Source organism: Pempheris klunzingeri, chromosome 14 (genome assembly GCF_042242105.1).
Source record: "Pempheris klunzingeri isolate RE-2024b chromosome 14, fPemKlu1.hap1, whole genome shotgun sequence".
NCBI lineage: Eukaryota > Metazoa > Chordata > Actinopteri > Acropomatiformes > Pempheridae > Pempheris > Pempheris klunzingeri.
The window spans coordinates 21,440,399-21,466,120 of NC_092025.1; the positions used below are offsets into that span (position 1 = coordinate 21,440,399).

The 25,722-nt window shown below is 40.9% G+C and overlaps 1 protein-coding gene across 1 annotated transcript; it reads right to left on the bottom strand.

Annotated features, from left to right (window-relative positions):
* Positions 1-1,501: 1,501 nt before the first annotated feature.
* On the bottom strand, positions 1,502-24,809 carry trim37 (tripartite motif containing 37). The gene is made up of 25 exons (XM_070843343.1): positions 24,734-24,809; positions 23,211-23,290; positions 21,781-21,882; positions 21,385-21,425; positions 20,995-21,111; positions 20,083-20,170; positions 19,488-19,610; positions 18,781-18,904; positions 17,296-17,363; positions 15,964-16,088; positions 15,355-15,405; positions 14,545-14,626; positions 13,786-13,862; positions 13,346-13,525; positions 13,127-13,241; positions 12,810-13,001; positions 12,380-12,513; positions 11,558-11,640; positions 9,668-9,898; positions 8,771-9,079; positions 7,641-7,790; positions 5,348-5,546; positions 5,135-5,226; positions 4,279-4,389; positions 1,502-2,353 (listed from the first exon to the last, which is right to left on the bottom strand). The coding sequence occupies exons 2-25, from the start codon at positions 23,229-23,231 to the stop codon at positions 2,307-2,309; spliced, it is 2,862 nt and encodes a 953-aa protein (XP_070699444.1). The 5' UTR covers positions 23,232-23,290; positions 24,734-24,809; the 3' UTR covers positions 1,502-2,306.
* Positions 24,810-25,722: the final 913 nt, after the last annotated feature.

The window sequence follows — 25,722 nt, forward strand, 5'->3', positions numbered from 1 at the left end:
CAGAGCTCCACACTAAACTAAATTACTAGCAAACAATTTCTTATAATCCAGTCTTCTTTTGAGTGAACAAAACCCACCTTCTCAAATGTGAATATTTTCTTACTTTTGTATGATAGTTCATCTTACATCTACGGGTTTTGGACATCTGTTCGGACAAAACAAGACATTTGTATAAGACATTTTAAACATTTAAATGAGAAAATCGGTACATTAAAATCAATAATGAAAAGAATCATTAGTTGCAGCCCTACATTCAGCTCTGAAACCTCAAAATCTGGACAAACAGAACAAAAACCACCTGAGATACCACTGCAGGGAGGAGACAATGCTTCTTTCTTCATATTTTAAAAAGGTGAATTAACCCTTTAAAAACATTTTGACATGTGACATTATGGAAAGCACAGGTGTACATGATAAAAATAATGATGGTTAAATTCCATTCAGCTGCTTCAGTTTCAGAGCCATCGTTAAAGTTATCAGTAACACCTGTTTTTCCTGCTGTAAAAAGGCTTTTTGTGTCCATGATGAAGGTGAAACTCTACCTCCACGCCAACATAGTTCTCAGATTTTTACTTTGAGAAGAGCCAGGCTAGCTGTTTCCCCCCGTTTCCAGTCATTATGCTAAGCTAAGCTTCGCTAACCTGCTGCAGGATGAAACTTTGCATTTGTAGCCGTTCGATGAAAGAATACAGCCAGAAGTGAGTTAGCTTAGCTTAGCTTAGCATAAAGGCAAGAGACTGAAAGAAACCATTAACCCGTCAAATGGTAAGAAAACATACATGGCAGCATCTTCTATCTTAGTTCTATCTTATTCATTTAATCTGCACAAAACTAATTTCTTGGCTGGGACCAGAAACTTCCTGGTTGCTCCACTGGTTGCCTGGTAACTGCTCAGTGGCAAGAAATAGTTTGGTACATGACCTCCGTAAAAAACGCCAAATGGTCCTTCAGATGTAACTAGAAAACTAGATATAATGTGTTTACAAGTGCTGATACATGGATTTTATTTTCATTTCCTTTGGGCAGAGCCATGCTAGCCGTTCCCCCCGTTTCCAGTCTTTATGCTAAGCTAAGCTAAGCTAAGCTAAGCCAGCTGCAGGCTGATGCTTTATATTTGCCATACAGACAGGAGTGGTACCAAATTCTCATCTAACTAACTAAGAATAAGAATCTCTCCCCAAACTGTCCCTTTAAATGAACAGTTTTAATAATAAATTGCAGTGAGGTGACTTCCATCGAGCATCTTGCACGTGTAGCTCCAGCTTCAGTGACTAGCAGATGCTTTAGCAGAAACCTCTGCTCAGACAGTTACGATTGGCAGCATGCTTCAAAGTTTCAGCCCACAGACATCAGCGTGGCAGCAGTTTTAAAATCAGTGTGATTCAGTGATCGCTTAACCTTTTTAAATGTCATATAAAAGACAGATGCCGTGGCGGCTGCTGTTATTAACGAGAGGAGACATTTACATAAAGAAAAGCTCATTTAGCGATAAAGGTTCACCTCGGCGTTAAAAGAAAGCTTCTATGCAGTCGACAAGCTGTAGTGCAACTAAAACTGAGAGTTTAAAGAGTGAACAAAGTCTTTTTAGCACCAGCGCTGGGAGGTGCAGGGGTGAAGGAAGTTGAGTAGGTGTGGAGACTAAAGCCCAGACAGGCTGAATTAAACATCGACAGCAAACTGTTATAAAACACTGGACTCTTATTGACAGGATACAGATTATTTACAGTTCATCCTCAGACTCTTGCAAATATGTTGTAGATTTGGCGGGTTTACAAAAGCATTTATACACAGAGAAGGTGAGCTGAAAGTTAATTAAGTGACGAAATGCCCTGCAGACCAAGGTGAAATGTAGTGGTTCAGGTTTTTAGAGCTCGAGTCATTACATAAATGGTTGTGGTACTCGTGGTTTCCTTTACGTGTAATGACGCCTGAGGGATGCAACAGGGTAAGAACATCAAAGTGCCGAGATCATCTTTGAGCCCAGTTTTGCTGAAATGACTGATATGTTGGTTCTCTTACAAAGGAGCAGTTTTGTTGTATTCACACACTGTTGGTGACTTAGATATTATGCAGACATCGGAACAGTTACGTAACAACTAAAAGAGGCCGTCGTCTCCATTACTTCTGTCATGGTGTCATTCTGAATATATTCAGCTGTTGCGTCGTCGTCGTCGCTTCATGCATAACAAGCAGTTTCTACTCTACAGATCTGTGTGTAATTAGCTCGTGTGTCGTCTCCGGTGGTTATTGCGTCGCCGTGTGGCCGCCGAGGATAAAGTTTCCAGGTGTGACGGGCGCAGAGGGAATCACCTGTCAGCAGGCAGACACGTGTCGTCAGACAGAAGCTGCTCTCCTGGAAGAGGGAAGAGGAGAAATAACTCATCTGAAGCGATGCTCCTCCTGTGTCTACATCTAGTCTGTGCTGGAAACAAAAGCATCTGTAGGAGTCATGGAAAACACCAAATGTCTATTAAATAGTTTCCCCTCATCTATGTGGAGCTTTTCAGCATATTTTAGTTTAAGGAGCGTGTTTCAATCCTGCTGAGTGCAATTAACGGAAATACTGGGAAAAAATAGTTTTTAGCATCGGCTGAAGTGGACGAGTTGTTGTTGTTGTTGCATGAATACAGATAAAAAGCAACACCCTTGGTGAACAATTCATGACGTACATGAAGTGTCTGTACATCAGGTCTGGGGTGGGATATGAAAAAAAACTAAATGTCTTGTGCCCTTATTGCACATTAAATAGCATTTCTGTTTGAACTAAATTTTGGATGGAAACTTGACCGATGTTTTGGTTTTCTGGCCTGCAAATTCACCGTTTCGGTTCACTATCATCGCTCTTATATTTGGCTGCAGCAGCAGACAGCTTTTTCAGGAAAGGGGCTCAATATAAAATATTATCATCATTACAGCAGAGCAAAATAAGGAGCCACAGAGGCTGCATGTGAGGTGAATGAATGGATCGAAGACAGGATTTTCACCCTGGAGACTGAGGTTCACGTTCCGTGTGAAACAACATGTTGAAATCTTAATTTCAGACTTAAAATATCATCCTTGGTCCAGTTTTTAGTCAAACTTCAGTTAGATTTCAGCAACAAAATTAGGAACATGATATAAAAAGGAAAAAAAGCTTTGTGATACATTTCCAAACTACTTCAATTATGTAAAAGAACTACATACAACTTTTTTCCCTTCCAGCTCTCAGGAGGATGAACACCAGCGTGTAAAAAGCTTGAAATCTCCCCCAGTTTACGACCAGCTGAAATACTCTTATCACATAATCTCAGCGTACAGGTTACAGCACAAGAATACAGCAAGTGATTTGATGTGTCACAGAAATACGAGATGTTCAAGACATAGCTGAAATCCCAGTGCTGTTATGACCGACCTGTTGCTTAAAATGGAACCTGCACAGACCGTCACACAGTCTGTGCAAGATGGGCCTATTAATTCATCCGTCTGTGTGTGACAGTGTGATATTCATTTTGAGGCGTGTCAGATGGTGAGATGAAGATGAGGCGAATCGTAGCATTAGATAGAGAGAAAAAAGGGGTCCTGTGGTAGAAAATGACTGCATATGTATGTACATGAACCACTGTTGTGATATTCAGCCTCAAAAAAGGCTCAACAAGCTTTGACGTCAGAAGGTTCAGACTGCAGGTCTGCTCGTACAGACCAGGAGACCTTGGAGTGTCTCAGTTCCTTCAGAGGTTTGCTTTGTTGTTTAGAGAAGATTCACGCACCTTTTTTGCAACCTTGTTTTCTTGTATATTTGGATTAATGAGAATGATCAAACAAAAGTGTTGTTGTTTTGCTCCCTGGTCGGTCCTTTAACAAATATACTCATTTTAAGACGATGGGCGCTGATCAGAGCTTTTTTATTCATCATCAGGTGCAAACAGAGAAACGTCTCCGTCTCTACTCTGCTCATCCGTCTGTGCTGCTCTCGTGTTGAAAATGTAGCAAAACACTGAACAAGCTTTGGTCATAGCGCAGGCACTTAATGAAATGACTTAAAAAAGAGGAGTGTGTGGATCCCATTGGGCAAAATGGAAGGCCAATTCTGCAGAGTTTGAGGTAAATGTTTTTTAGCAGAAGAATAACATTCCAGTAACTCGCTGACGTTTTCTGCGTGTCTCTGCGTGTCTCTCTGTACACTCCAAAATCATGTAAAGATTGTGAGCCTTTGTCTGGCACAGCCCAAAACCACACAGTGTTACGGGGCTTCACCTGTTGTTGCTGTTGTTTGGCCGTGATGTGGTGTGTGGGGGCTACCTGTGCAGGGAGGAGTCTGGTTGTCGTAGCGAGAGTTGTTGCTCTGCAGGGCCTCGTCCTCGGTGTCGCTGTCGCTGCTCGTTGCTGCCACCAGGACAGACGGCGACTGATCTACAGACGAGACAGGATGAGTCCATCAGACATTTGACACTTAGACTTTTAACTTTAAAAGGACAAATTAAAGATAAAATACAGATTCAGAATCAAAACAGCTTTTGTTGATGACAGTTTGGCACTGCTCCGCCATCAGGCTGCAGCTTTCCAGCTTCCTTTCAGATGGACAAGGATTGTTCCAAAACAACAGTATACTTAAACTTTATCTCCACTTCTACAGACAAAGTGTTTGGCTCTGTCCAAGAAGAACAAGATCCACTTAATGTTCACTAATTAGCATTTTATATCTGGTTTGTTTATCCTGTGCAAAACTCAAAGAGTAAAAACCACAATTCACACTTTTATGGATGCTGAAGTGTCCCAGCCAAGAAACTGTCCAGGACATAACACCCCATAAAACAGAAGATTGTCGTTTTTACACTCCAGTTTTTGTCTGTAATAAAGTACCAAGATATGAGGTGTTGATTAGAGAGCTTTAGAGATGCTGGTGGGTTAATTTGGTTTCCAGGCTAGCGGTTTCCCCCGTTTCTAGTCATTATGCTAACAAGCTAACTGGCTGCAGATGTATATTTAACTAACAGACATGAGAGTGGCATCAACTTTCTTATCCAACCTTCTGCCACAAAGCAAATGAGCATTTTTCCAAAATGCTGGACTATTCCTTTAATATTAAGTTGCTGTGAGACTGGTTACATTTTTTTTCCTCATCTTTTTGAGGGTGGTACATAGAGGGTGAACCGACCTTCATTTGACAGTGGCTGTGCACAGGGTCCCTCCAGCAAGGACTGATGGGAGTTCCCTGAGCTCTCAGCTTCACAGTCCAACATGGCTGCCCTGCAGGTAGGAAGAAATGGAAGCGTCTTTGTGAGGAGGGAGGCGGAAAGATGCAGATGAGGAGAGCTCTCTGGTGGAGTGTGACTAACACAGCTATCTGCTACATGGCTACGAGACTCACCCTAAGGTCCTGCTGCCGCTGTTCTTGCTGGTAGTCATGTAGCTCGGCCCTCCCAAGGAGAAGATGTCGTCCCTGGACCCCGAGGCCACGTACAGCTGCTGCTCCACCGAGTACTGCTGCTTGGAGGTGGAGGCCTGCTCTGATGAGGAGCTGCCCAGAGACACAAGGGGACCCTGGCTGCCGTCGGCCTTCAGCACTCCTGGGACAGAGACGGGAGCAAAGTCACAGGATGGAAAAACTGGGTCTTGTTCCGTTTGTGGTGTTTTTAAGTTAAATCGAGACAAAAAACTAACTTAATGAGATGAAATACGATCCATTAAGCTCAGCTGGAGAAATACTGTAGATACATAAGTCTGTAGTGTTGAATGCACTGACAATACACGGTTTAATACAGCTGCAACTAATTTTCATCGATTAATCGTTTGTTTTTGGTTCAAAAAATGTTCAGTTTTGCAGAGTTCACAGTGATGTCTCCAAATATTTTTCTATAAAACAGTCCAAAACTAAAAAGATACTCATTTTACAGCGATACAAAACGGAGAAAACCTGCAAATCTTCACATTTACGGAGCTGGAACGAGAATCTTAGACATTTATGCCTAAATTAGCCTCCTTAGGAGGTATGAGTTTAGTTTCTCCTGAGGTTGACACAGGAATAAAATCAGGACGGGGGGGGGGCAGGATGTTTTATGGCAATCTGCCCACTTGACCCGTTTTATATTCTGTGTGAAAATTAAACATTTTGGCCTGAGGGCAGCACTAGAAGATGTGTCCAGAGAGGGTTCATCCTCTGGAGAGCATAAACATAGTCCTTTAATTTTATGGCAGATCGCCTTTCAGATTGTCAATGTTTGATCATTTGGTCACCAAAACCAGGATACATCATTACATGAATGAATGTACGTGAATCTCTCTGAATTAAACAAGAAGCCAAATTCAGATCTTTATACAACTGATAAAATCAAAAAACACCAAATACTACAATCAATACATATCAGTATAATTTGACAGTGTTTTAGGGAGGAGTTTATTCATGTGGCATTTAAGGTTCAGATTTGAATGCCTGTTGCCCCATAATAATCATAAGAGACGCTTAAGGAAGCTATTTTGTTCTTGACTGAATGTAAAACAGCAAAATGACCTCAGTCACCTTGGACTTAATAATAATCATCATCATCATCATGAAGAGGGCCTGTGTGAACTGTTCAGGAAACTGGACTTTATCTTGTATTCACTTCTATACAAGATGAATTATATTTATTCGACATGGACATTGTTTTCATTCGATAAGACCTGCAGCTCTGCAGGTGGTAAAAAGCCGTTTGAAACTACAGAGGAACATGTGAGGAAGGCGCTCCAACAGTGTGATAAACGGGCAATAACTGTCAAAACACCACCAGTAGTAAAAACTCAATATTCAGCGCTTGTTCACGGGGACAATCAATGTGTGAACCTTGGTTGTAAACACTGGTTGAAGTATTGACACAGTGAAACAAATGTTAGTGAGGAGGAGTAGAGTACGTAGCGCTCAAACAACCTACAGTCCAGCCACTAGAGCTTCGGGTACTATTTTAAGTCACGCTGGAGCAGCACACTGGAGGGTATGAGCAAGGTAAAGTAGAGGTTATTTGGAGCAGTGTATGTTCAACTCCACCAGGAAAATACTTCGAGCACATACCTGATCCAGTCAAACACATTTTGTTACGCCACCTAAAATACCAACATTTACACCACGCTCACTGTTGCTGCTTTGAAACCGTTTGAGGATACTATTGGGTGCTCTAACAAAATAAGGAGCTGCGCATTAAAGTTGTTGTAATCATTTTTTCATTTATACTGCTGGTTGTCCACTGATGTATGGGTGTAAAGGTTTATCTCAAAATGCAGATAAAAATGTGTAATATGAGAGGTGTCGCTTTATTACATGTTATATTCAGTGTTGTAGTTTTTACACTCCTAACCTTTACTGTTTTGGTCTCACTGCTCTCATCAGTTGTTTCCAGCTGCTATTTTCAGCAAAATAATAAAGGATCTAAAAGTGTACACTACCTTCCCTGCAACAAACAGCAGACAGACAAAGTTAGCGACTAGCTGATGAATGTAACGGAGCTTTTAGCCGCTAAAGAGCCAGATATGTTCCTGTTGGGGTTTCTCTAATGACTCCAAATGAATGCTTGAGCTTTTTAAATAGGCAGTTGTTTGCCAACAAGCTCCCAAAATAAAATGTACCTAATAATATTATATCTCTGTTGTATTTACACTTTATTCTGCTGGAAAGTTGGAAAACTACTGACCCTCCGCAACTCCCAGCCCCTCTTTAAGATGCAGGCTGAGCTCTGTGGCCATGTCAGCTCCTCGCAGGTCCTTCTCCATCTCCTCCGGACTCCTCCTCTTCATAACCAGAGAGCTGCCGCTGTCCAGGACAGGAGACAGAGATTTCCTGGCTGCACACAGACGACAGAAAATGCACAGACAAATGAGTAACTAGCTCAAATCTATGGACACAATAACTTGTGACAGTTGAGATAGAAAAAAAGATATTAACTCTGGTAGCATGAGTCCTGTGAGCCTCGTCATCTGTACTGTAGTCAAAATACATCCACTGGGGCTCCTGCCTCAGTACCTAATTTCAAACCAAAGTACAGAACAGATGAACTGCTCTAAAGGAGCCTCCAATCAGCCAGCCCAGGATCATTTTTCTACGGAGAAAATTCAACCTGGAAATCCAGAGAGGCAGCAGAAAGTGATACGTGGTTTAGATAATGATGATTACAGCAACGTTCAGAATTTGAACCAGGAGCTGACTTCTCTTATAAACTGTGGATGCAGGCGGTGTCAGGTTGGTTGGAGCTGCAGAGGCAACAAATACTGACCTTCAATTTTGCCTTGATGGAAAAAATGTAGGAACAAAGACCAACAGATTTCTTTATTCTAGTTGCAGCAGTACTAAGCTGCACAGGGCTTTCATGTTAAGTTTAATTTAAGTGAACTCTGACACACAATCGTGCTGCTGACGACAAGCAAAAGTTATTTATACCCCATTTTCCATCTCTTTTGAAAATATGGTATGACTGCTCCTTCAGAAATCAGTAGTCTTTTAGCTTATTCATTTTCTAAGCCACATAGTGCATCCTAGTGACTTTGGTGAACAAATCTGACACAGATATCCATGGATCCATTAGTTAAACCGTTTTAAAATGTTACAACATTTGTTTTCAATTTCTAATGCGATCCTTAAATAATAATAATCTAAATCACCTCTTGAAAAAGAAAGATCATGAGAATTATGGAGTCTGTCTGATGGGGGTAGTTAGATCATGAGAAGATATTCAGTTTGGGCTGATCTCTTACTAGGTTTGTGGACACTTCATGAAGTAGTATAGCAGATTAACATTGTTAATGTTAGCAGAGTCTCAGTCCTCACCAGGGCGGCAGGACCTGGACCGAGCCGCAGCTGCTCTCCCCAGCAGGTCCAGCTCGGCAGCCTTACGACACGCCGACAGCTCAGAATCAGCGTGGTGAGAGGGTACCTCCTCCACGCTGAAGCCCCCCGATGGGCCAGGCCTGGGCTCTCCAGATGCCCGGGCCTCCAGCACTTGACTCTTGACATCAGACATCTTGCTGCGGACCTCAGCCATCTGAGCCTTGAGGCGGATCAGGACCCCCGAGTCCGGAGCGGACCGTCGTACCACCTGAGGCCGCCGCTCTCGTTCTTTCCTGGAGTGAGGATGAGCTGGAGGAGACGAGGAAGAGGAACAAGAAATTAAACACTGAGAACAGCTGAAGAAAATAATTGTTTTGTCAATTTTTAATGTTAATGTCAATTTTTAATGTTAATGTTCATTTTGTGCGTTGGTGCGTTGTATCTGTTCTCCCTCCCTCTCTCCCCTGTTTTTGTCTTTTTCTTCTTGTTTTAAACTTGTTTTAAATCCTCGTCTTTGTTTGGCCTCTTTGTTCAGCACTCTTGTTTTATTGCTCCCTAATTGTCCTGTTTTTCCTCGTCTGTCAAAGCACTTTGCAAACTATTTGTATAAGCACCTTTTAAAAACAAATGTATTATTGCCATTACACTAGAAAAGCACATGGCACAGGACATGAAGATTACATAAAGCAGCCAGCACTAAATCACTGGAGGGAAATTAAATGAACAATGTATTGGTCTTTTCTCAAAGTGAAGAGTGCAAAAAGCAAGATGAACCTCCGTCAGCTGTAGGTGCTTTCAAACTGGGATTTGTTTCCATTTTGGAAGGACCCCGCGTGTGAGTTTGAGTATTGATTCTCAGTTTAGCTCGAATGGTTTGTTGATCCTGAGTTTACAGACCTTGGGTGTGCAGGAGAGACACAGGAGGCCGAGGCTGAAGGCCCCACAGAGAGTCCACGCTGCTGCGCTCCTTCAGGTCCAGCAGCTGGATCAGGATGACCGGGTCGATCTCCAGGAGGCTGTTGGTGCCTGGCCCGACAGCACCACCGGCAGCAGCTCCGCTACTACTGGCACTGCGAGCAGCGGCGGCAGCACTGCGATGTAAGGAGCGCACACTGGAGCTGGACCCACCTGCAGATCAGGCAGAAGACGTCATGACTTTGGCCGAAATTTAAGGAATCGTTTCTTTCTTTAAAAAAAAGAGGTTACATGTGTAGACAGTGTTGATAAGACTGATGCTGCACTAGAAAAATAAAAACAATAAGAATGAAAAGTGTTTGGAGCCTGTATGTTCATTTATTATAGTGTTTAATGACAAACACATCACATCTGTTGATAATATATTTATTAATTGAACAGATCAGGTGACAAATGCAATAATGATTATACTGACAACATTTAAGATTTTCATTTTACCGCTGTATAATTTAAATACTTATACTGATAATCTTTAAATAGTCAAAAATCATTGTGCTGTATTGTTTTTCCATATCACGCAGTCCTATTAGCATCTGTCTGTAAACTTTCACTGGAATCCATGTTTCATGTTTGTATTACAAAACTTTACAGAGGCAGTGAGTCATGTTGTTATCTGGCTGACTGGCCGGTTTTCAGCTGTCTGGATCACTTTATCATCAGTAAATGTTTTCTGGGCAAGTTAGAAAATGAGAGAATTTAGGGTGGCTGTACATTGCTAAACTGACTTATTATCATTACTACTACTGCTGCTGCAGCAGCCAAAGAACGTGCAGCAACATTTTGCTGATCTCAACATCTAACAGAGGCAACACGCACAACCTCCACACATGTACACACACACACACACACAGTGTTTCTATATCAGCACGCTTCGAGGGTTACAGTGCACCAACAATGACTCATCCTCTTCATGCCTTTCAACACCAACACAGTCAAACACACTGAAGGAGCTGCTTTGAGGCCCACCATCGTATCACTATGTTCTGATAGTGCAGCTGTCAAACAGCCATTATTTGAGAGTTTACAGAATCAAATGTTCTTGTGCTGAGGCTTTGATTTGCCTCAACTGAAGAGGGAACTGAATATTTCATGGTTACAGCTTCATAAATGTGAAGAATTATTAGTTTTGCCTGCTATTATGTTCCGATATCAAAAACCAAATGATTAATGGAGAAATTAAGTGGCAGGGCGATTATTAATTGCAGTCCTACTGTTGCCCACTGGTAAAACAAACACTTAAAACACTGAACCCTAAAAGATTTTAGTTTAAACATGACCAGAAAAGTTAACAGCAGCTTAGCACATTAAAATTTATGCAAAGCTTTATTGGCTGTATTCACATCCCTACTGCTGTACTAGAGATTTATCTGCACATGCACAATGAGGGTGAACACCGTCCCGGTAAAACTCATCGCTGGCACAAGCTCAGTGTCTACATGTATCAGAAGGTTGAATTCAAGGCTTTTTAATCCATCGTTCATGGAGTGGATTTTAGATCAGGAATACAGCATTCAATAAATTATTCTTCAAGACCTTCCTAAACAGGATCCTAAACAACGTAGTCATGAATTTTGGGCTTCATACAGACATTCAGAGAGTCTGTACCATGGAAACTATTATCTGAGGTTATTTAATCCTTGGTAAATTGTGAAAATTTCCAAACATTTTCCATAAATTTCAGTATTTGAGCTACAGTATCTGCTAAAACAACATAACCTTCTCCTACGCTACAGGGGTAACAACTGCCAACTGTGGGATTCACATATACAATGAATCATGGAAAATAAGGTTATATTGGAGTATGAATTATACCTGTGGCTCCGGCCAGGTCATCAGGAAGCTCTCCCTCTTCTGTCTCCAGGTTCCCCATGAAGTCTACGTCATTCTCTCCTGACCTGTAAACACAAACAAACACGAACATGTCGTAAACTATTCAGTAACAGCAAAGGACCGGAGGCCTTCACTCTGTAATCACTGCTTTACAAGAGTCACTGCAAAGTACAAAAATGATTTGAGTTTGTGGGATGTCAACAACACGTTATTCAGGATGACACGATGAGGAAATGTTCCCACTAGTCAATGAACTTTAATGTTAGAAGTATAGTGGGTCATGAGTTGTGCCTGGATTATAAAACGATAACATGTAAGCTCTGAAGTCTTAACTCCACATTTACAAAGTAAGCTTAAAGATCTTAAGATCTTGTCCTTAAATCCGAAATAGTCAGATTGGTAATAGTGGACATCAAATCCTCCACCATCGTCCTGTCGGTCAGCTCTTCTTACTCTGGTCATGTGACCAGCGAAATCTGACTCCTCTTAATCTAACGGAGCAGAAAGTTGCAGTTTTTAACCAGAGAGTCCGTCATCTTTCTAAGCATTGATAATACACTTTGTACCGTACAAAATATTAGTAAAGTGTTTTTTTATTTGATAAACGTGGGCGCTGACATGCAGAAATGAACTAAATGAGTTCTATTCCTATAAATAAAAGCAATAAAAGCAAACTGACAGTGGGGCCGGTGGGTAAATAATGTCATCGGCTATTATAATCTGTGTGTGCCTGAACACCCTGTAACACTGACGACCTGGCAAGCCTTCACGTTACATTTAGAGAATATGAGAGATTCTTCTCACATGGTTTCCTCATCTATGTCGTTCTCCTCGGTGTTGCTGGTTGCTGTGGAGCTCCCCGAGGTGCTGCTGCCGTCCAGCGGGTTCACCTCCTCCTCTGTCAGACAGTCCACCTCCAAGTCACCATCCGAGAGCTCCTGGACAACACGACGACACCACAATCACACTGAGCTCATGGTTTTGTTTAAGACATCACTCCGTTCATTCAGGAGTAACTTTTTCCTGTTTAATAAATCGGTAAAATAGTAGTGACGAGGTATCAAAGTTTTGATAAATATTTTCTGTGAAGCCACTTTATTGCCTCTGCAGGAGAATAAGTCATGTTTCCCCAGTTTGCTCCTCCTCATGCACAACTTAAATTGACCATTCAAGAAGGTAAACAGTAAGAGCAGCAGCTGCTCCCTCAGTCTGGTGCAGTAAACTCCAGCCTTACATTCAAGTCATCGAGCTGGGTCCTCTCTTCTTCGTCGCCTTTTTTAGTGTTGGACAAAGTGGACTGGATGTCGTCGTCACTCTTCACCGAGCGAGGGTCTCTTTCAGAGGTTGTGGTGCCTGCAGCGAGCCTCAGGTCAGGGGGTGAAGAGCTGCGAGACGTCTGACGGCGAAACAGCTCAATAGCCAACCTCTGAAATCAGAAAGATCACAATGATCCAGCAGCTGGATGGACTTCTAAAAGCTCTTCTTAATTAAAAGGTCTGAAAACTAAAAAAATCTTTCAATAGTGATAGAAACAATACACAAACACAGTACCTCCTTAAGGTTGTTGATCTGCTGGATGTAGCCGGTCTGGGCCGACTCCAGCTGGCTGATGTACCAGTACTGGTCTCTGCACTTCTGGAAGAAAGTGGGTGAGCGAACCTGGTACCTGTGCAGCACAAACACGACAACCGATCACACTCTGATACCCTACGATAGCAGAGCTGCTTTGATGTGGGGTGTGTGTGTGTGTGTTTGTTTGTGTGAGCCCACCGGAGGACCAGTGTGTCGGTCTGCATGTTCAGGTAGCCCTCGCTGGCCAGCAGGTCCAGTCTGAAGAAGCGGTTGTAGCCCCAGCATTCACCAACCTCAAAGTCAGAGGCAAACTCCCGAATGATGTTCTTGGTTGGGTCGCTGGAGGCCTGATGGACCATCTCCACACGGTACTCATACCTACACACAAACAAAGACAACATCACTACACAGGGAAATACACAACGAGAAAGTGTGTAGAGAAGTGAGAGTATCTAACCTTTTCCATGTCATTGTGAAAAAAGCACAGATTGACTCATTTGACTCGTTTGCCAATACTGAAAACTTTACATGCTACTGAACCCTCTTTTCATGCAGGTTACCAGTATTCTCCTACTTCTGAGTCATCTTATGCCCAGTTGAAGCCAAAGACCACAGACTTATTAAGAAATAAGCCATACTTTGATGTTTCAGGGAGTCCAGCAGACAGTTCCAAGAACACGGACAGGTAGTTTCCACGGACCACACCATTTCCGTCCTGAGGGAACAAGTTATTAACAGTTACTAACACACAGATATGTGCGCTGGTTTGGGAACGTTTCAAAGAACTTCTGATAGTGTTCAACCAGTCATCATCACGTGGAGATAAACACAAACGCTCAGCTAATAACCACTGATTACAACTAAGCTCTGTAGCCATGTCCATGGTAGGCAAGGAAAGAAGAAGTAGTAGCAGAATATGTAACGTGCATTTATTTGTTTTCAATTAATATGTTAACTCTATAGTTAACTAAGCCAAGCTAAACTCCTCTTGTACTCAAGCAGACAACAACTATTACAGAGGCCAAATACAATGGTTATTAATACCCTAATTATTTATCCCAGCTGCAGAGAGAATCACTCTTTTGTTTGGAATAGGCTTGTATTAGATACAAGTCTTTTTTTTCTAATATTCCCTGTTTTAGTAAGTATATTCTTACATTTTAAAGAGGAATCTTAACTTCTGAAGAGCTCAGTTTGAGTTGGTTGAAATGTAAACTCTACAGTCCCTACATGTTTACCTACTGATGTGATAAATCAATAATAAATGTGACGTATAACCCCAAATAATTCAATCTGTTGTGACCAACAAATGAAAATCAATGCACCATAATGCAGATGCTGAAGGTCGAACATAGTCAGGCATTAATGGAAGCCATCGAAGTGGAAGGGAAACTCACCGGGTAGACTTTGAGTCTCCAGCAGAGCCCAGATATCTGTAGAGGAGGGCTGTAGACCGGATCAGCCCGCTGCCTCAGGGTGCTACAGACACAAATATCAACACACTCAAACCTGGTGGACACAACCTGGCAACTGTAACATGACAAGGTTTTTCTATTTCAAGCACTTTTTTTGTTATTTTCAACAAAGTGACAGCAGCAGCTCTGTTCATCCTGTAAACTTTTTAATGCATTAAAAACGCTCCTCGTCCTTTTCGTCAACCACCAAAACCCTCTGATTTTGCTTTCTCAGTCATTTTTTCTCCTCTATGTTCATTTCAGATACTGATTCTGATACAGAAAAAGTTTTCAGATTGGACCAGTCTGTTAAACTCAGCCCTACTTTGTTGCAGTTTGGCCATTAGTGGATTGGTTGGCTGCCGAGGTCTTACTGAACTGGCTAATTGGATTTTATAAAATCATATATCATAACTTCTGGCATCTGGAGTACATCTCTACTCTAGATACAATACATGCAGATGAGTGGATGGATACATAAAGGACGGATGGATAAATTAAGGGAGGAAAGATTGATTGATCCATCCAAAAGAGTTTAAAGTGGTTATGAACAGCAACATTTGAATGCATGAAGTCCTCCGTCCTCCCTGAAAAACAAACTTTCAAAAAAAAAAAGTAAACAAAAATCCCTCAACATGTTTCTACTTTGACAATGTCATGAGTTTGAGTTTGTTTGAGTTTTCTGTTGCTTCCATATTTGCAGACAGCTCCTCTATTTTTAGATTATTTACCAAGACGCACAGCTGACATTACCTGAAGTTAACCAGAACAAAAGTGCTGGAGTCGTAGGCAGGAACCAGCTCACTGAAAGCACACAGAGGAAGGCTGATTACAAACACACACTGAATAAAGTTCTAGTTTACTGACACTGTCAGGCAGCTCATCCATAGACAAACATTCCTAAATACATTAAACACAACTGAATACTCTGCAGCATCCTCGCTGTCTATCAATATATAAGTTTAATCATGATATGCAGACATGACACCATTCGATGAAAGCAGTTAGCTTTGTTTGTGTTTGTGATCTAAAATTAACCTGTTAGAATACAGACAGTAAGAAAAGTCCTCATTACATGTTACTAATCTGCAATCCTTTCTTTCAACTCCATGAAGCAGAAATTCATGTTTTTGCATTTTGAAATACTGTGCTTAATGAGTCAGTAATCAATTTGTTGATCAGAAAATCATTTGACAACCATGTTGATAATCGTTTGTTCATTTATCATGAAAAAATGCTTAACATTCCTCTCGTGTTTCAATATTCTTGGGTTTTGGACAAAATTGGTACTTTTATCTTATTATAGACTTTTTTATCTAAATAATTAATAAGATCAATGATATCTGTTAAATGAGCGATTACCTGGTGAAGTCTGGAGGGACCGGCGTGGTGACGAAGGACTGCATGGGTTTCCGATGGACCTGCTGGAACATGAGCAGGATCTCTGGGCTCTTTGAAATCAGTTCACTCTTACTGCAGGAGTGAAGCTGTTCAACACACAAACATCAACACATCAATGACGGCAGGATGAAGGAAAACTAGTTTAGTGTGAATAATACCTGAGCTTCTGTCAGGAACAGCTGTGTGGATCTGAACCACTGAAGGATTTGTAATCACAGCATTTCTGCATGAGCTGAATGTTTTGATAGATTGTTTAAGGAGGAGGCCACAGTTAATCAGCGGGTTTAAGATAGATGCTCCTATGTTTGCCATGAGAAGACCAAAACCAACAATGCTTTAGTCCACCTCTAAATAATTTGGCTGTGGCTCTCAGCTCCATTGGTTACTACTAAAAACACAAGGCTTTAAAAACAAGTCATGAATACATACTAAATTAAAAAAAATAAATAAATACATTTCAGCTGGGAACTAGTTTTTAGCAAACATCAAACAGGAGTAAATACTGTATATATTGGGACTATTATTAGCCACAGATTGATACACATTTGATGCTCTAGTGAGTATTTACAGCAGCAGGATTCTGTCTTTGGTACAGACTCAGATTAAAGTATCGGGCCCATGTTCACAGTAATGAGGGAACAATAGTTGCGCACTGAGTGCAGAAAACCTCAGATCCATGAGTCATGCCTGCTGGTCCAGTTGGTAAAATGACAGGAAAGAAATGCTGCATTAAAGCAGTATGAAAGAAGTTGCTTACAGTGAGGAACCCACACAGACAACTGTTATTGTTTTGATTTCACAGCTTGCAACTTTACTGTATGGTTCACTGCTCTTATCAGGCTCTAGCAGCTGACAAACAAACCGAACACTTCCGCCCCTTCGCCAGTCCAGGGAGCAAACCAGGCTAAAAAGAGACTCAATAGTGGACTTACATGAATCAGCTGGACACAAACATGAGCTTCACTGAGAGATAATCCAGGTCTGCTGGATGTGTAAATAACAACTTTAGCAATAACAACTTTAAAAGCAGCTCATGCTGAATTTGCCAGCTTGTAGTTCTTTCTGCCCCCTGAAAATAGAGCCAATTGGTATTAAAATAGTTACAACACAGCTGTTTAAACTATTAAAGTGCATTGCTTTGATGGCAGGAAACACGACACAAACACGACACAATACTCTACGGCCTTAAACTGTAGCGTTGAGTCAGTCGTCAGTTTTACAGCACTAACAAAACAATGATTTAAGCAGTCTAGCTACATGAATGGCAGCTCTGAGCCGCTGCAGACTACCAACCTGATGCTCCACCTCCTGCAGGAGGGACTCCAGCAGCTCCGTCTCCTGGGTCAAAGATGTCTTTTGGCCTGGAGGGGAGGAGCACATTTCTATTTTCAGTTCACTTGTGCTGAACGTCATTCCTGATGGAGGCTGGCAAGTGTGAGTGGTTGGGCGTAAAGGTTGCGTATGTGGGCGCTGAGTGCATGCATCCACTCAGTCCAGATAAATATTTCATAATGTATATTACCCATAGCTATAAAAGGTGCTTTCAGCAGGGAGTCTGCATATTTTGTTAGGTTTGTGAGGTTACGGTCTCAACCTTAAGATGCATTGTAGTGCCAGCTAAGGTGCATCAACAAGAGCCCTTTTCAGCCAGAGAATACGTAACTCTGCTGCTTCATCTAGCTATTGGGAGCTGGTTTGGCTTTGACTTTAACTTTAATATCACTTAAAGCTTTATTCAGGCATGAAATAGAAGCCACAACACTCAGCTGACACTCATACCTTGAAGAATGGACACTGGCCTTAATAAAGCGACTAAAAAAGGAAGACTAGGACAGCACTCCGATTAGACTTTTTATATTGCTTTGTTGGGATGTGCTGGTTGGGGTCACTTGTAATTAACCTCACATGTGTATACTGACTGTGAAACTGCTGGAACATGCTGAGGAAGGACATTTTGAACAAAACGTCAGTGTGATAATATGTAATACATCTAATCAGAATGCTGTCCTAGTCCTCAGAGCCACATGTTGGCACAGTATTTGATATAATTTGACTTATTTTAAGACGCTAAGTGAAGTCCCATTTACTCGATGCTGCATGTAAAGCATTTTGCTTTACAACAACTTTGAAACGGGTCTTTCAGAGTGTTTTTATTTTACTTTGAGTGTAAGATATGATATTGTATATGTGATGGTCATTACTTCAAGTGAGCAAAGATGTGCATTTGAAAACTGCCATCATTTTCATGTAAAACTGATTTTTGGCACTTACTGGGACATTAATCCAAAATGTTGAATTTATTTTGTGAAGGGGGGAGTGACAGAATACAGACACTGACCCAAAGGAAGGCGTCTAGGATCCATCGACTGGATGAGTTTCAGTATCCTGATCTCAATGAGGAATGTAATGTTTCTCTTTATAGTCTCTCCTTTTTTTTACTCAGCTAAAACTATTAGTTCCTTACTTGTTGTGATATTCTTGGGGTGCCTAACTTGCCTTTTTGTTTGTTGCAAGTTTATTTAATAGCATATAATTGGCTTACATTACATTTGATTTGAATTTAAACTCAAGTGTGTTTCACCTCTTTAGGTTAATTTCTGGTTTAATAAAAGTCATTGTTAAGATTTTAAGAGCTGATAAATACTAATGTGGCCAGAATAAAGAAGCACTAGTCACTGAGGAAAATGACACCTAAATAAAACCATGAAAGGCACTACTCAGGTTTTAGGAGCGTCTTTGTGAGCTGCTTTGTGACAGCGATGTGTCCACATGTCCTACCCATGAGGGTGATGAGTTTGTTCTTCAGCTGGTTGTCCAGACGAGCGATCATCATTTCTACGGCGTTTCGGATCTCTCTGACCCTCTCGTCCTTCGCTCCTCTGACAGCCTCCACGTTTCTCTCCTGAACCATGACAGATAAAAAAAAAAAAAAAAAAAAACACACACAAACAAAAACAAGTGCAAATTCAACACTTGAAACATCAACATGTTAGTGCCATCTAGTGGATGTCAGCGAATCAGAAATATATAAAATCAGTAATAAACACTGCTCATACAGGACACAGTATAGAAATAACAATGCCCACTGTGTCCACACAAGAGCTGCAACACTAGTTCACAGTTTATCATTTTAAGCCTGTTATAATAGGACTATAATATCAAATTAAAATACTGTCAGTATAAAATAATTATATATCTTAATAACTTGTGTTCTGGTGTATGTGGGTTAACAGTGACTTTACTGTATTTCTCTCATGATATCAGTATAACATTATATGATAAGAACCATATTTCTCTGGGTCAGAAAACATTTGCCAGTCACAGCTGCCTCTTCGTGCAGTTAAAACAAACAAATGTCACATAAAAAAGTGAGTTTTAGAACAGAAAAATGTTCTGTGTGCATAGAGGGTGAGTGAGTGTGCCCGGTCCTGTAAATGTGGCCACTGGTCAGTATTTCTTGTATAAAAGCATTAAACAGTCCTCACCACTTCCTGCACCAGACTGATGAGCTCCATGAGGCGGCGGCGGAGCTTGGCGACCTCCTCCTTCACTTTGGTCACGTGCTGCTCGTAGATCTCCACCAAAGGTTTGAAGGTGTGGCCGCCGTGCTGGACACAACAAAAACACCAATTAATAAGATAAGAGGCTTTATTCATCCCACACTGGGGAAATTCACTTGTTACAGCAGCAGAAGAGACAGAAAAGGTGCAGAAACAAAGCGTCAGTAACAGAAGTAGTGCAAAAACAGGGGATATAACAAATCTAAAAATATAAAAATGCTCTTCTCTGTGTTATCTCTTTGTAATTTTAATATTTGAGGGTTCGGGACTGGCAGACAAAGAAAGCAAGGTTAAGATATCATCATGGGCCTTAGGAGGTTGTGATGGACATTTCTGCTATTTTATAGACCAAACCATTGATTATTTTATTGAAAACACATTTGGCAGATTAATCAGGAGTGAAAATCATTAGTTGCAGTCCTAGTTTTACAACCTGCAGCAGCTGTTAAGTGATTTTTATGGGTGTTTGTCATATAAACTGTGCTCTGAAGCTCTAAAAATAAGAGGTGTGAAACGTTACCATGCCTCCCCACAGAGCACACTGGTGACAGATGCATTTCTTACAGGTCCAACAGAAAACACTCAGCTTCTCATGGTGGTTCTCACATCTGCAAAGGAATAATCCAACATGTCAAGAGGCTGCAGAAACACTGAAGTACAACAAGGCAACATTTTGAGTGATTAAAAAAAAAGAAAACACGTTTTGGTGAGGAAACGGTAGGAGGAAGAAGAAGGTGTGGACCGTGAGAAGGACAAAAACAAGCTGACTGAAATCTGGGGATGAATACTAGGAATTAGGATCCAGGAATTTCAGACAAAATCTGCCTCCATTTTCAGGGAAAACTACCTGCATGCGTCTGTGTCTTTACGTACTGATGACAATGTACTGAAATAAAGATGCCTTCTCCAAATCTCATTAATGTGACCACGTAACTGTAGTAAGATTTATTCTGATTTAAAAATTTTATACCAGTGTGGTGGCACAGATGGCACAGAGCCAGTAAATTAATTCATCATTTAAACCCCCCAACACGGCGACAGGATCTATCAATAATTTATGTTCACTGTTAAGTCATTAAATACAGATTCTAAGTTTATCCAGTGAAATCATTTGTAACATAGCGATCGTCCTCAGGATGAGTCTTGATGCTCCATCAGAGCATCAGAGGGACATTTTTATTTTAAGCAGAAGACCAGTCACCATGTTCTGCCACCACATAAACCAACTAACATGAAAGAATAAGAAAAACATGAGAACTAAAACCCATTTTACATATTCATTATCCACAGATTAGTGGTTAAAACCTGATTTAATCCCAAGAAAAGGAAGTAACTATTTTAAAATCACAGGACATCCTTCAACCTTAATGGACATAAGGGTGGAGGAGGAAGAGGAGGAAAAGGAAGATGATGAAGAGGAAGAGGTACTTACTTATCCTTGTCGTTGTCCTCATGCTTGGTGAGGCTGCAGAGCTGCAGGGTGTCCAGCTGCTGGGTGACCTCCTCTGCCCAGCGACAGTTCACCAGCTCCCTCAGCTGAAGTGGAGCCCTGCGTGTTCACACACACACACACACACACACACTTTAATACCACCAATAATGATATATGGTGCTGACAGCATCATACACAGGTTTTATGTTTACTTTTTTATTGTTTGACCATCATGTTTTTATTGCTTCTTTGTTGTTCTCGTTTTGTTTCATAGTCATTATAGCAAAGTTACTATTACATATGCTGAAAAGCCAATAAAAAGGTTTGAGAAACCTCTGAACACTGACAGACAGCACGGAGGGTTGAAGGTGTGTGATAGTGGATGCTTACCGACAGTGCGGACACTGGGCTCTCTGCTCCGTCAACCATCGCTGTCAAACAAGAAAAGTCCAGTTTAATTATTATAGCATCTAATACTATGACAACCAGAGCGACCATTGTAATGCAATTGTAATCTTCTACAATCTAATCTTTCTTGGTTTGTTTTTAAACTTTCGCTTGTGATTCCCCAAAATGTATGAAGGTGTAATGTCCTGTTCAGGGTAGCACACGATGCATGCACCTTTCCTCTAACCGCCCCAAAATGAACCTTACCTGCCAGAGATGATTCTGAGAAACGCAAGCTATCAAAAATATGTAACACTAGAATTTACTACCAATATTCAAATACAGAGAGGTGCTGTGTGAAAGCATTATCTGGTCCCTGCCTGGTGTTAACAGACGTACCCGTATGCAGCTGAAGCAGCAGAGTTTGGAGCAGTGTGGGCAGAGGCGAGCATCCCTCAATTTCTCCATGCAGATGAAGCAGCGAAACACTTCGGCGATGCTCTGCACAGGGACAGAACAGAGGTGACAGAGGTGGCTGCAGGAATCACTTCAACAGACAAAGTCTCAACAAATACTGAACATCATACGTTTCACTAAGGTTAGCAGGTTTATTGCGAACCTGTTTTATGTTGGATTGTACAATTGTATCCATACATCCATTATTTTTCCATTTATACAGATGATACACTCTTGAATGCACATGACTCTGACCTCTTAGCCATAATTCCACCTTATATCTGTCTGCCATCAATCCATACACATAATGAGACTGACTGTTCCATTTTTAACACAAACCACAATAAAAACTGTCCATGATGATGTGAAAGCAGATATACAGAGAGTGTTTCTGAACGTAGACGTTTTCACTATCTCCCCAACTTAACAAACTGGTTTTGATTCAGATTGTGCTACAAATAGCCAGGCCAGACCATGAACTGTAGAAAAGAAGTGGACGCAGCCACAGTGACGTCACCCATTTGTCTGTGGACCGCCGAGTTTGAAGCCTCGAGTTTGGTTTTACAGGTGTCGCCATCTTGGTTTTATGGCTGTTGCCATCTTGGTCATACCCTGCGTTACAGTCTATTTCCCTCTAAATGGGACCATAATTCACTAAATGAACATCAGGCTGCATTGAAGAAGACTGTAAACTGGCAACTGAGACCACAAAGTCTTCGGGAAAATTAGCTTATTTCCCCTCAGTGGAGTCGCCCCCAGCTGGACATTAGAAGTAATGCAGGTGTAAAACACTTCAGCACTGGCTTCACTTTTCAGATCTGAAAGCAAAATTCACTTCTTTTACACAGTCCATGGGCCGTACCTAGTAGATACTTCTCAAACTTAAAGTTCTCTTTAAAATCACAGTAGAAATCACACGCAGACACACTCTAGAGCTTACAACTGATCTTTTAACCTCTGCTCTCCTGCTAGCTTCAGCCATTTGATATGACCACATCTCTGATGCAGCCAAAGAGGAGAAGCCACATTCATCTAATATTTGCTGAACAGATGTAATCAGACATCACATATCATCATGGTGTTGTTTAGTAGTCATTAAAAACAAGTACATTAGCATAAAATGGCACCACTGTTTTGTCCAGAACAATGTTTGACCTTTGACTTCTCTATTACAGAAGGTCTCTCAATTATCACCCTGCGGCTGGCCTGTTTAATTGACTGTTCAACACCTCACACACTGTGCAGCCTTCAGACCATCGCCATGTGAGCTGCTGGCAAGGCATCACTGGTAAACAATAGGGAGGGGAATGATGAAGCATCCCCAGCTGCGTGAGATGTATGTGTGTGTGTGTGTGTGTGTGTGTGTTACATACCTCAACACTTTGTTCATCCATCTCAGCCAGTTTGAAGCTCTTGATCTCAGGGGCTAATCAAAGAAGTTGTAGCCAGGGGTCTGCGATGAAAAGCCACATTGAGGAAACCACCTTTAAGTCAAGTACACTTCTTTTGACGTACCTAATATTTCTGTGTTGTCTCCTAGTGATTGTTTCATTTCAAATCCAAGGCGTGCTGGAGTGCAGCACCCAAACACATCTATGCCACTGTACTAGATAGGACTGTACTCGCTCATTCATTCAACCTTTATTTAAATCAAGGAATTATCGAGGACATGCTCTCAGTTTCAGTGATGTCCACAGTACAATTATTTTATGCTTCTGCAAAGCATTTTAAAAAGGAAATCATACAGTCTTAGGTTTTTGTGTATTTCTTTCTATCTCACGGGTAGTTTGTCATGTTGTAATAATAATGATAACAACAGTGTTTCTGCTTATATTGTGTTCAACGTAATCATCCTGTAGAAGAACAACGGCAGACATTTCAAATAAATCCTCGCTTCTTCAGCTGCAATACTGTGTGATGATCACTTTAAAAACAACAGAAGACATAATTCACTGTAAATTCACGTTTTTTAACTCACGTCTCTACATGATCCTATCATATAGAAATTAACTGAAAGCTATGGCTGACTACCTGTATGAAAAAAACATTTAAAAACTAACTCTTATTTAATTTTAACTGTTTGCTCTGATTTTTGATTGTGTACTCACATTTATTCTGTGTTCTATTAATGTTCTGGTAGTGTCATTTTAGCATTTTGTGCCACGTACTGTTTTACTGTTAAGCATCTTTTTACTGTTTAGAAAAGAGTTTCAGCTCTACAAAACTTCATATTTTAAAAGTTTTATGTGTTTTGTATGCAAACATCTTAAGTGGAGGACCTTGGTGGGGGATGTTTACATGCTTATATGGTAAATATTAACACGAGCAAGATGCATTATGTCAAATTCAAGTGATGGTATGGCTGAAAATGTTCAGATCTTACGATTTTATCAAATCTAACCTGCAGTTTTTTGGAACATTTTACTTAAATTGAAGCTGTTTCTTTATCACAACACATCAGTATTTTCTGAATGTTTATTATGAACAGAAAGAAGAAGAAAAATGCACCTTTTGTTGATCACAAAATTGTCCTTCAGGTCTTGAGTAAATGTTTTTAGTTACTTTCCACCACTTATGGCAAGCTTGCATTATATTTCGCATGGTAGTTGAGCAAAAACACATAAAATATTACAGGAAAGCCACAAAATACAGTTTTTCTTGTTATCTTATTATTATTATTATCACCGTTAGCATGCAGTCAGACTGCCCAGGCCCAGCATCAGCACACACACCGGCAGCTAATCAGCCATGACAGGAGCTGCCTCTGCTGGCAGGCCTGTTGCTTATCAACATTAATTAAAGGACTGAGTCTGGAGACAGAACAAATGAAGATACACTGTAGAGTTGTGCGGCTAGCTAAGTTAGCTAGTGGGCATTAGCAGGGTGGCTCACTTACCTTCCCACAGACTCGCCTGTCACACCTGATAAACAAACATTTTCTATCCTCGCACACGGCGGGCGGCTGTATCCGCTGGCTGGGCGACCACCACAGGCCAAAATACGTCCCGCTGCAGGTCGTGTCGAGGCAGAAGTTTCACTAAAAGCTCCACAAAGGGATGAAAAACGGCTGATTTTTAATTGAAGATGTAGCGGCAGCGCTCGGGGAGCTCCGAAGCTGTCCCCTAGCAATAACCAATCAGAGAGCTCCATTTCTTCTTCTCTTGATTTTATTCTGTCTGACGGGTTGAGGCTTATTACCGCCACCTACTGGACAAACTGCGGAATCACATAAAGGAATAAACATTACAATAAAGGAAAATATAGGGTTTTTAAACTTATTTTACACAAAATACACATAAAAATACAGGTTTTAATGTCTTTCAGATAACTAGACCAGGCTTATTATTATCAATAGTGTCAATCACAATTAATTCTTGAATGTATGATGCCCTTTAGAGCTGAAACAGTCAATTAGTCAATCAGTTGATAATCATTTGAATAATTATCAAAGCAAATATATTAAACAATCTTTGAGAATTGAATTTTTTTCCTGTTTGCCATTTTTAAAGTCTCCTTTTACACTCAAAATGAAAAACAGTTGATAATACAATATGAAAACAAGGGTGTTTTTTGTTTTCTTGTCCCGTACCCGACGTCCCTCCCTGTAGCTCTCCATGACACATATTCAGAGAGCTAAATGAATAAAGTAAATACATTAATTGGGAAAATGGGCGTGTGTGGACAAGTGCAATTAAATCACTGTATTGTAGATACAGTAAATACTGCAGAAAGTGAAAACAAAACAAACCCAACAAACAAGCTAGCTTAATTTAGTGGAAGAGGTTTAAACCTTCTGGAATAAGAGATCAATTATTGTAAATTTCAGTGTTGGTTTTTAGTAGTTAAATGTTTATGTTTAGCTTTTTTTTCCAGCTTGTTTTTATC

Bases quoted from the DNA above. Each gene is read 5' to 3' on its own strand.
- trim37 (XM_070843343.1), bottom strand. From the start codon at position 23,231: ATGGATGAACAAAGTGTTGAG. The intron at 20,171-20,994 runs GTAAGTACCTCT...ATTCCTTTGCAG, and splicing joins GAGGACAACGACAAGGATAA to ATGTGAGAACCACCATGAGA. The intron at 4,390-5,134 runs GTCGGTTCACCC...TCTCGTCTGTAG, and splicing joins ACAGCCACTGTCAAATGAAG to ATCAGTCGCCGTCTGTCCTG.